Source organism: Mesoplodon bidens (genome assembly GCF_964165515.1).
Source record: "Mesoplodon bidens genome assembly, chromosome: 1".
NCBI classification, from domain to species: Eukaryota; Metazoa; Chordata; class Mammalia; order Artiodactyla; family Ziphiidae; genus Mesoplodon; species Mesoplodon bidens.
Window position 1 is genome coordinate 114,605,599 of NC_138176.1, and position 12,128 is coordinate 114,617,726.

Sequence of the window (12,128 nt, forward strand, 5' to 3'; positions counted from 1 at the left end):
ATGTGACTTATTTTTTTGGAACCACTGTAGTGATAGCAGGTATTCATTTTTTCTTCAGAGCAGATTTGGTTTTTTTTCTACAAACAAATCATTCAGCATGAAATTTGTTGAATAAGCCTCGCGTTGAGGTTGTAAATTTGACCTGAAGACAGTTTCCATGACCACGTTCAGAAATGCCTTGAGTCAGGGCTTCCCTGGGGGCGCAGTGGGTAAGAATCCACCTGCCGATGCAGGGTCACGGGTTCGATCCCTGGTCCGGGAAGATCCCACATGCTGCGGAGCAACTAAGTCTGTGCGCCACAACTACTGAGCCTGTGCTCTAGAGCCCACGAGCCACAAGTACTGAGCCTGCGAGCCACAACTACTGAGCCCGCATGCCACAACTACTGAAGCCTGCATGCCACAACTGCTGAAGCCCGCGCACCTAGAGCCCATGCTCTGCAACAAGAGAAGCCACCACAATGAGAAGACCGCGCACCACAAGGAAGAGTAGCCCCTGCTCGCCACAACTAGAGAAAGCCCGTGCACAGTAATGAAGACCCAACGCAGCCATAAATAAATAAATAAATAAATACCCTGAGTCAAAGCCTCATTTGAATGTTGAATGAATATTCAACAGTAATATTGAGCACATCCTCTGGCAGGCACTGCCCTAGGCTCAACAAAAAATAATAAACAAGTTGCCAAATAAATATATTTTCTAGAAGGAGAGATACCATGAAAAAGAGTGGAGGATGCAAGAGGGGTGGCAGCAGGCTGGTTTAGACATGGTGATTAAGGAAGGCTTCTCTGAAAAGGGGACATTTGGGTGGAGACCTGAGTGATACAAAGCACAAAGCCATGTCACAGTGTGTTCCGGGCAGTGGCAGCAATGAATAGAAAGGTTCTGAGGGAGGACAAGCTTGGTGGGTTTCAGGAACATCAAGGGAGCAGTGTGGGGAGACTGGAGTAGATGAGGGGGCAATGATAGGAAACAGAATTGGAGGCGTGGGACCTGATCCTGAGGCTATTGGAAAGCAACAGGAGGACTGGGATTTGCTGGAGTCAGTGCTTGGCTTTCTAGGGTCACTGTTTTGAAAAGTAATATTAATTTATATTTATGACTTAAGGCACAAGTTAGTTAGCTAATGTTATGGTGGGTGGGGTTGGAGGTGGGGAATAAATACACATCTTTGAATCTGTGTAGACTGTTACTGCAGGAAGGTCCAAGAAAGCCTGGGTGATGGGTTAGCACACTGCAGGCAGGTCCAGAGAGAAAGGGCACGTATTTTTAAATTTATTCTTTAGTAGTATTTGAATTTTTATCATATGTGTGTTTTTTTTTTTTTTTTTGTGGTACGCGGGCCTCTCACTGTTGTGGCCTCACCCGTTGCGGAGCACAGGCTCCGGACGCGCAGGCTCAGTGGCTATGGCTCACGGGCCCAGCCGCTCCGCAGCATGTGGGATCTTCCTGGACCGGGGCATGAACCCGTGTCCTCTGCATCAGCAGGCGGACCCTCAACCACTGCGCCACCAGGGAAGCCCCCCATATGTGTGTATTTTTAAGAAGCCTGTTTATTAATATACCATATGTGTATGTAAGATTTGATCTTTACAGAAGTAGTGTAGCTGTTGTGTTGACGAAAACACAAAGGGACTTTATACCAATTCCTCCTTGGAGATAATTTGATAAACATTTAGAGGCTGCTTGGCATTTGGATTTCTATGAAATCCAAGCACTGATACTTAAGTGCTTTCAACAAGTGAATTGTCCTTCTGTTTTCATAGATAACACCTCATTTTTCTATTTCAAATTACATCTTTTACTCCTTTCCCCAGGCAACAGAAACAGACACCAAAATCAGAGTGTGCACCCGGGCCTACCATCTCCTTTTGAAAAAACTGGGCTTCAATCCAAATGACATCATCTTTGACCCTAATATCCTCACCATTGGTACTGGGATGGAAGAACACAACTTGTATGCTGTTAATTTTATCAATGCAACAAAAGTCATTAAAGTGAGTATGAGTAGTTTTCTCCTTTCTACCCAAGACATTGCTTAGATTTATCACATGGCTCCAGTGAATAGTTTGAGCTAACATATATATTTATTGGCAAGGAATATTGACATTCTTATTCTTAGGTAGTAAATTGGTTTTCTGAAATTTAGGGGCCTTTATTGTTTTTCTTTTATATGTTATTTTGTACTGTGAAGTAAAACACACATACTGGGAAATATAGAAAAAATAAGAGTATGATAAATAATTGATTATGAATCATATAATAGCTTACACTTTCACTTGCGTCCTGAAATGGAACATGGGTAGTGCCCCCATGGCTCTCCCTTTCTCATTACACCCTCATTCTGAATTTTATGCATGTTTCAACAGGCTGAGTTTTATGATTCTACTTTGTTGCTTTTCTTTAAAATTTTAACACTTCTGTATACACAGTCAATCTGAATTATCCATGGATTTTGTATCTGCAAATTCACCTACTCACTAAAATTTATTTGTGACCCCCAAATCAATGCTGATGGTGCTTCTGCATCATTCACAGGCATATGCATGTGCAGAGTGGTGAGAGAGCTGAGTGCCTGACCCACATGTTCCAGATGAGTCAACAGGGTTGAACCTCTTGGTTCAGCCCTCATTCCGTAAACAAGTGCCCTTTTCATGGTCTGTTGAGTGCCATGTTTTTCACATTCTTGAGCTTTTTCTTGGTGATTGATTTCTCTGTTTAAATGGCTCCCACGCATTGTGCTGAAGTGTTATTTAGTGTTCCTGTGTGCAAGAAGGCTGTTATGCGCCTTATGGAGAAAATATGTGTGTTAGATGAATTTTGTTTAGACACGAGTTGTGGTGCTATTGGCTGTGAGCTCAGTGGTAGGCAATCAACAATATATACTAAACAAGATGTCTTTAAATGGAAACACATATAAAACAGGGTTATATGTTGATCAGTGATGATAATTTTGGGACCAGAGGTTCATGAACCTAACCCTGCATTTCCCATGGGAGCAGTGGTTTTTTTTTCCCCAATTTGCAGTGTTCACAGTGACTTTATAGAACATAACTATCACAAATAATGAGAATTAACTGTATAAACAGTATAGTTTTGCCTTTTTTTTTTTTTTTTTTTTTTTTTTTGCGGTATGTGGGCCTCTCACTGTTGTGGCCTCTCTCGTTGCGGAGCACAGGCTCCAGACGCGCCGGCTCAGTGGCCATGGCTCAAGGGGCCCAGCCGCTCCGCGGCATGTGGAATCTTCTCGGACCGGGACATGAACCCGTGTCCCCTGCATCAGCCGGTGGACTCGCAACCACAGCGACACCAGGGAAGCCCAAGTTTTGCCTATTTTTGAGCTTTAAGATTCTAATGCCTTTTTTCCTCACCCAGTCTCATTTTAACGATTCACCTGTGTTGTTGTAGCTGTACTTTGTTCATTTTAATTAATGTATAATATTCCATCATATACCTGTTTCATAATTAACTGTTCTGCTGTTGATAGACATTTTTTTTTAATGTTTTATTTTTGGCTGTGTTGGGTCTTCGTTGCTGCCTGCGGGTTTTTCTCTAGTTGCGGAGAGCAGGGGCTACTCTTCCTTGCAGTGTGCGGGCTTCTCATTGTGGTGGCTTCTCTTGTTGCGGAGCATGGGCTCTAGGCACACAGGCTTCAGTAGTTGCAGTGCATGGGCTCAGTAGTTGTGGCTCACAGGCTCTAGAGTGCAGGCTCAGTAATTGTGGTGCATGGACTTAGTTGCTCCGCGACACGTGGGATCTTCCCGGACCAGGGCTTGAACCCATGCCTTCTGCATTGGCAGGTGGCTTCTTAACCACTTCTCCATCAGGGAAGTCCCTAGACGTTTGGTTTGTTTCCAATTTGGGTATGTTATGAGCAAGGCTGCCATGAGTGTTCTTGTATATATCTCTTGCATGAGCTTCCCTATAAAATATATCCAGAAGTGGAAGGGTTGGGTCACAGTAGCAGACAGTGACCAGCTCTCTCCCAAAATGCTTGAGCAAGTTTGTACTTTAACCAACAGTAAGTAAGAGTTCCTGTTGTTCCACACGCATACTAATGCTTGATATGTCATAAGGTGTGGTGGGAACCTCAATTTCCTTTTGCCCTTTTAAACTTAGTCAAGTTTATAGTGAACCTGGGAGTTTGTTCATTTAGGCAATGGAAGCCTTCTAGTAGCTTGTGCCTTCCGTGAATGACCAACTACTCTCTGTCTCTCTGTTTGTTCTCTCTGTCTGTCTCTCTCTCTGTTGTCTGTCTCTGTTTCTTTCTTTTTCTGTTATTTATCCAGCAAAGTTTTTTTCTTTTTAGCTGTGTGGTGCGGCATGCAGGATCTTACTTCCCCGACCAGGGATCGAACCCATGCCCCCTGCAGTGGAAGCGCAGAGTCTTAACCACTGGACTGCCAGGGAAGTCCCTCTGCAGCAAATATTTTATGGCATACTCACCATGTATTGTGGCCCTATCATGGTCCCTGTAGAAGTATACAGAGATAAAGCAGAATTTTTTTTTTCCCTTAGGGAGATTAGAGTCTAGTAGGAAAAACTATGAAGCACTGCCTTTGTGATGTCCTGATATGCAAGTTGTGGTCTACATCTAGCTAAAAGAAGCTCTGAATTACTTCGAACTCTATATGTTTGGTTTTTTTTTTTTTTTTTTTACTTTCCACTGTTATAAATAAAGCTTAAGGGATGTGATTGCTGCTTTTGGCAAAGTAGGGAAATCTTTTCACATTTTAAAATTTTTTCCAGGAAACGTTACCGGGAGCCAAAGTAAGTGGAGGTCTTTCCAACTTGTCCTTTTCATTCCGAGGAATGGAAGCCATTCGAGAAGCAATGCATGGGGTTTTCCTTTACCATGCAATCAAGGTATAGTGGAACACCTGTTTACCTTTTGACACCAGTTTTTACTTAGTGCAGGGGTTTACAGACTTTGGCTCACAAACTAACTCTGCTCTGCTTTATTCACAGAGTTCTGTGAATACAGTTTTATTAGAACAGAGTCACACACTCTCACTCGTATCCTGTCTATGGATGCTTTTATGCTACAGCAGCAAAGCTGAGTGGTTGCAACAGAAGCTATGGCCTACAGTATTTTCTATCTGGTTCTTCACAGAAAGAGTCACTGACTCCAATTTAGAGTATCCCTAGAAATCCTCATTTTTCTTTTTATTGCCCTTAGTTTGGTATGGACATGGGGATAGTGAATGCTGGAAGCCTTCCTGTGTATGATGACATCCACAAGGAACTTCTCCAGCTCTGTGAGGACCTCATCTGGAACAGAGACCCTGAGGCCACCGAGAAGCTCTTACAATACGCCCAGGTAGGGAGAGGTGTTCCGATGGATGACTTTTCCTATCTTTGAATCTTTCATTCACTTAGTGTTATTAGACCTTCATTGTAGAATAGAAGCAAGGATCCAGCCATGTCTTTGAATCATTGAAGGTTTCTACAGAGAGTTCTAGAGAAGGTGTTTTCATTAGGGCAAGGAAGGAGAAGCAGGCCTTACCTATCTGCTTCAGTATTCTTAATTTATATTTCTTTAAGTTTATTTTAAAATGTAAAATTAATTTTTCTCATACCAAAGTAATACATATTAACTCTAGAAAATGTACAAAATACAGGTAAGCAAAAGAAGAAAATAAAAATTACTCATAATCCTACTACCCTTTTTTTTTTTTTTTTTTTTTTTTTTTTTTTTTTTTTGCGGTATGCGGGCCTCTCACTGTTGTGACCTCTCCTGTTGTGGAGCACAGGCTCCGGACGTGCAGGCTCAGCGGCTGTGGCTCATGGACCCAGCTGCTCCACGGCATGTGAGATCTTCCCGGACAGGGGCACGAACCTGTGTCCCCCACATCGACAGGCGGACTCTCAACCACTGCACCACCAGGAAAGCCGTACTACCCATTTTTAAGCATTGAGATTTTGTTACAACCTTCTAGTCATGGTTTTTTTTTTTTTTTCAATACGAATATGTGCTAATAGGTGTGTCCACACACACACACACACGTACACGCACACTCACACATTTTTTAATAAAAATGTTAACTATATTCTCAATGCTTTTTTGATAACCCATTTGTTTAGCAGTATACTGGGAACATCTTTCCACTTTATTGGGTATTTTTCTACCTCATAATGTAAATTGGCTACATTGGACATTTTCTTGTGTGGCTATGTCATTACCTGGTTCCCGTTGTTTTAGCTTTATATTTGTATTTTACCTGTTTATATTAGGATCTAGTCCAATTGTGGCACAGTTCTACAGTTCAGGGCTTGAGGTCTGTACACATTTGATTTATAGACATGAGAATAATTTTAGTTAATCCAAAAATGAGTTCCTTGTTTCCGTTTATTATGTGTTCGGCAGTCCTAGGTGTATTAAGTATCTATTATGGGTGCTGCTTCCTAGAACTCAGTTTAAGGAAAGATGAGATCTTTACCTCAAGAAAACTTACTTTTTAATTTATTTCAGAAAGTGATAGCAAGGGAAGACATTTTTCTCACAAAGCACGTTGGGAAAGTGGTAGAATGCTTTTATGTGTGTTGCCACCTGTGTTAATGTTTTCCATGTTAAATTCTGAATTCATCTCTGGCAGAACTGCTAACTTTTCCTCTTCCTTTGAAGAGTACTGAAATGTTCTGGAAGAAGGATAGGACAATTTAGGATTAACTGCATCCCTGATTTATTAGCCTCACGGGAGGCAAGATTTAGATTTATGAAACTGCTCATGTTAGCCTTAGGTTCATTCAGCAAAGCTGGGTGGAGTTCAGACTCAGTGCCAGGGAGCACGTGACCCTCCTCTCAGTTCCTTGGGACGTTTCTGATTTCTCATGTGGACCCAGGACGGAATGTCTTGACTGTTGCAAATATAATCAAGTTCTGCTTCACAGCTCATTACATAAGAAACAGTGCCTAGCTTTCCTTCACTACTTCCATGATTGTTTCTACTCAGGTAGACAAAGTGCTTAGCCCAAGACGTGAGTGTGAAACACTATTCAGTTTTTGTCTTAGCCTGCCTTCAACTTAGCGGGGGATCCTTCATGAATCACTGACTAAAACAGGGTTCTGCTGAAGGCCAGAAGGGCATCATAGCTTCTATATCAGGAAGTTATACTAGAGCATTCTTAATTAACCCATAAAGTGATGTGCTATTTCATCTTCTCCACTGTTCAGATGAGACAGCTCTCGCTTAGGAAAGGTAGGGCTCCGTAAGCCTATTCTCACGTACGGTTTTGCCGGTTTTGTATTTTATATCAGTCATTCCTTTCGGTCTTTGTTCACTTTCAGTATTTGCTTACAAGTTTTTGTTTCTCTATATCTTGCTGAGCTGTCGAGAGGTTTTGCCCCTGGGGCACAGCTGAAGATTAAGGGGGAAGTCTTCATCACAATTGCAAGGGTTCAGGCTTCCCTGGTGATGCAGTGGTTAAGAATCCGCCTGCCAAGGCAGGGGACATGGGTTCGAGCCCTGGTCCGGGAAGACCCCACACGCCACGGAGCAACTAAGCTTGTGTGCCACAACTACTGAGCCCGCGTGCTGCAACTACTGGAGCCCACATGCCGCAACTACTGAAGCCCGTGCACCTAGATCCCGTGCTCCGCAACAAGAGAAGCCATTGCAATGAGAAGCCCATGCACCGCAACGAAGAGAGCCCCCACTCGCCGCAACTAGAGAAAGACCGCGTGCAGCAAGGAAGACCCAATGCAGCCAAAAATAAATTAAAAAAAAAAAATTGCAAGGGTTCAACAATCCATTGTAAAAACAAGTGCCTCTCTCTTCATATAAGCACAAGGACTTATCACAAGCCATTGACCCCTCTGTCAAGTAGGCTGTCTACATTCAAGGTGACTTCTGTTACCAGTAAGGAATTAATAACCAAAACAGGTATGCTTTCATCACTGCCAGGAGTCGTCAGCTCTGTAGCCATTCCTCAGGATACACCGAGTGCAAAGGGAGCGTGAAAAGCAGGAATATTATGAGACAAATAAGGGTTGAGGAATTATTTTCTATATAAGAGAATGATTATTAATTTTTGTTATGAAATGATGAACTCTGCACCCAAGTTTCATCTGATAGATTATTCAATATTATTATTAAAAAGGGTGGAGAGAGTCCTGTCTCTGATCTTCCTAAGCTCTCTAATGGGCTTTATTGAAAAACAATTCCCCTGATTTGGTGCAGGCTAACTTGTGGCAAGTAAGTTCCAGGTGTCATGAGACCATGCAGTTCCCGTGGAGTTTGTTTATTAGGCAGTACTCTTTGGGCATGAACGGGGAGGATCTCTGCTCTGGGTGGGATGGCTCTTGAATGGCCTCAGATTGTGAGAATACACAGGTCCCCAACTTAACGATGGTGCAAAAGCAGTAAGCACTCAATAGAAACCGTACTTTGAATTTTTGAATTTTGGTCTTTTCCCAGACGAGCAATACGCAGTACCATCCTCTCTCCTGATGCTGGGCAGCGGCGACGAATCACAGCTCCCTGTCAGCCCGCCATCACGAGGGGAACAACCACTACACTTAAAACCACTCTGGACCCACACAGCCGTTCTGTTTTTCACTTCCAGGACAGTATTTTTTTTTTTTTTTTTTTTTAGATTCCAAATATAAGTGAGATCATACAGTATTTGTCTTTCTGTGTCTGACTTATTTCACTTAGCATGATGCCCTCAGGGTCCATCCATGCTGTTTCAAATGGCGGGATCTCCTCTTTTTTATGTCCGAATAATATTCCATTGTATATACATACACCACACTTTCTATATCCATTCATTCACTGATGAACACTTAGGTTGTTTTCACATCTTGGCTATTGTAAATAATGCTGATATATATATATATATATATATATATATCTTTTTCTTTTTTTTTTTTTTTTTTGCAGTACATGGGCCTCTCACTGTTGTGGCCTCTCCCGTTGCGGAGCACAGGCTCCGGACGCGCAGGCCCAGAGGCCATGGCTCACGGGCCCAGCCGCTCCGCGGCATATGGGATCCTCCCGGACCGGGGCACGAACCCGTATCCCCTGCATCGGCAGGCGGACTCTCAACCACTGCGCCACCAGGGAGGCCCCCTATATCTTTTTTTAATTGCCATCTTCTTTAAGGTTCTTCAGCATGCGAGAGAGGCATTGGTCTCTCGACATGTGATAAAGCCCTGCGTCATTCAGTTACCCCAGACCTCAACCTTGGAGCTTCCCCCAGGCCCTTCCTTCTTTCCTACCACACTGTCCATTATTTGATGCCTTTATGTTTGTCCTTTCCTCCTCTTCCTGTTCCTACTGCTGTAGTTCAGGCCTTCATCATGGACTGTTAAAATATCCTCCCCCTTCTAGGGTTCTCTTAAAAATACTACTTTGATGGGAATTCCCTGGCGGTCCAGTTGTTAGGGCTCAGTGCTTTCACTGCCAAGGGCCCGGGTTCAGTCCCTGGGTGGGGAACTAAGATCCCACAAGCCATGTGGCCGAAAGAAAAAAATTTACTACTTTGAATGTTACTCTGCAGCTTCAGAACTTTGTATTGTGTCATTCCCCCACCTCCACCCCTACCACCACTGCCTGGAAGGTTAAGTCCAAACTCCAGAGCATGGATTTCTGGCACTCTGTGACTTGGCCTCTACTGTCCTGCCCAAACATTGCTCTGGAAAATCCGTTCTTGTTCAGGATTAAATCATTCAGCTAATATTTACCCAACTCTTGTTTTGTGCTTTGTGCTTTCTGTACTTAGAGGATCTAAGTAATAAGAGAGATGTGCCCCTACAGAGCCTGCAACTTAGTGAGGCATGCAAAAGTGTGTAGAGGCATTTGTCATTGAGTGTGGTGGGTAAGTGCTGTGGCAGGGCATGTATAGCATGCTCTAGACTGCTTAGGAAGGGCAGTGAACCCAAAGGTAGAGGTGGTCAGGGAAAGCCTCCCAGAAATGCTGGGTCAGGTGAGACCTGAAAGCTCAATAGGAGTTAGCCAGGCTAATGTTTGGGGTTGGATTGTACTGGTATTCCCTGCCAGAGGAGGAGGATTTGCATCTAGCTGGGGCCTGGCATCTGGTAGGTGCTGAATAAATGTCAGGTAAACAGAAATGAAGTCCTGGGGGTGAAAGAGATGATGGAGAGTATAAGGAATTGAAACGTTCAAGACGGCTGAGCTCCTCAGGAGTAGCAGAAGATGAAGCTGGGAGGAAGTCAGTCAGGTCAGGGCATTGTATGGCGTGGAGAGGAATCGGTACCATATCTGGAGAGAAATAGGGAACTTACAGTGAATTTTTTCCCATGGGCGCAGTTTGATCAGGTTTGCATTTTGGAAAGCCCCCTCTGGCTACAGGGTGGAAGATGCATTGGAGACCAGGGTGATCCTGGGCTGTGGAGACCAGTTAGCTTCCTGCACTATGAAAATGGAAGCGGGTAGAGAGAAAAATTGAGATGATGTAAGCATTAGGACTAGGCGATTGATTGAATGTGAGGAATGGATGGAGAGTCAAGAGTGATACTGAGGCTTATGGTTTGGGCAACTAGTGCCATCAGTCAAGATGGAGGAAACAGATAATGTCATTCACCTTCCATACCATGATCATTGTGCTTTTGTCCCTTTGCTGAATCTGTCAGCTTCTTTGAAGTCTCTCTTCACCACTCCAGTTTGCGATGATACGCAAAATTCCTAGCCTTATCTGTGTCATCTCTTCATTCAGCCCTTGGCACGTGCTTTCTCTTTAGCTTACCTTTCTTTGTGTATTTCCACCCCCCTTATGATATGGCAAAGTCCCCGAGAGCACAGTCTGTGTCTTGCACCTCACAGTGTCCCCACCTCCGGGATGATTTCTGACTTAGCTTCATTACAGCCTCTCTGCACATATCTGTGGGTAGTGATGGTCCTTGTTGAGAACTTTAAAAGCTCATCAGATATGAGGTTTAGCTAGCTTCTCTTATTGTCCTGGAAATCTTTGGTCCTAAGATGCTATCTTTTAGGAAAAAAGGAAAGAAAAAAAATGGAGCCTCACTCTATCTCTCTACTAAGCATTCAAATCCTAGTGGTGATCATTTTGTGATTATAGAAATATTGAAGCACTATGCTGTGCACCAGGAACTAACATAGTGTTGTAGGTCGATTATGCTTTAAAAACAAACAAACTCGTAGAAAAAGAGATCAGATTTGTGATTACTAGAGGCAGGGATGGTGGGAGGGAAAATAGGGTAAAAGCAGTCAAAAGGTACAGAATTCCTCGTAAGGTAAGTAAGTACTAGGGGTGTAATGTACAACATGATAAGTATAATTAATGCTGCTGTATATTATATATGAAAGTTGTTAAGAGAATAACTCCTGAGGGTTCTCATCACAAGAAAAAATGTCTTTGTCTTTTTCTTTTATTTTGTATCTATATGAGATGATGGATGTTCACTAAACTTACTGTGGTAAACATTTCATGATGTATGTAAGTCAACTCATTACACTGTATACCTTAAACTTACACAGTGCTGTATGCCAATTCTATTTTAATAAAACTGGAAGGAAAAAATTTTTAAAAAAATAAAAGTTCAAATCCTAAAAGACTTCTCTCTTTCCATCTCTCCTTACCTCAAACATTTACCGAGATCTTGATTCATGCTGGATACTCTACTAGGGCCTTGAAATGTAAAAGAAGAATAAGGCATAGTTTTTTTCTGCCCATTAGCTGAGTAAGTGACCTGTTGTATTATCTCTCTGTCCAAATTTCAATCCAGACTCAGGGCAAGGGAGGGAAGAAAGTCATCCAGACTGATGAGTGGAGGAATGGCCCCATCGAAGAACGCCTTGCATACGCTCTTGTGAAGGTGAGTGTGGGCTGGAGGCTGGGGCTCGTCCTGGGGGCTGATGATGTGGCTGGAAGGGAGGTGCTGACAGCAGCTGACAAAGGAGGTTCCCTGGACCACCCTGGGTGATTTTGCCCTCCACGCCCCCCCCCCACCCCAGCACTTTTGGTAGTATCTAGACATACTTTTGGTTGTCCCAACTGGGGGTGGAAGCTTTACTGGCATCCAGTGGCCAGGGGTGCTGCTGAACTGGCCATCCTACAATGCACAGGATAGTCCTGCACCACAGAGAATTATTCAGTCCAAACTGTCAGTAGTGCCGATGTTGAGAAATGCTGTCTGAGACCAAGC

The 12,128-nt window shown here is 43.3% G+C and overlaps 1 protein-coding gene and 1 long non-coding RNA gene across 7 annotated transcripts in view; one reads left to right on the forward strand and one right to left on the reverse strand.

Annotated features, from left to right (window-relative positions):
• The window catches only part of LOC308625347, a 262,666-nt gene that overhangs the window by 85,265 nt on the left and 165,273 nt on the right, over positions 1-12,128 (reverse strand). The window lies entirely within an intron of this gene.
• Positions 1-12,128, forward strand: part of MTR (5-methyltetrahydrofolate-homocysteine methyltransferase) — a 131,520-nt gene that overhangs the window by 54,712 nt on the left and 64,680 nt on the right. For all 6 annotated transcript variants that reach the window (XM_081223922.1, XM_081223927.1, XM_081223923.1 and 3 more), the window contains exons 16-19: positions 1,819-1,998; positions 4,751-4,867; positions 5,181-5,321; positions 11,709-11,798. In XM_081223922.1, coding sequence (XP_081080048.1) covers positions 1,819-1,998; positions 4,751-4,867; positions 5,181-5,321; positions 11,709-11,798 — 528 coding nt within the window. The remainder of the gene's footprint in view (positions 1-1,818; positions 1,999-4,750; positions 4,868-5,180; positions 5,322-11,708; positions 11,799-12,128) is intronic.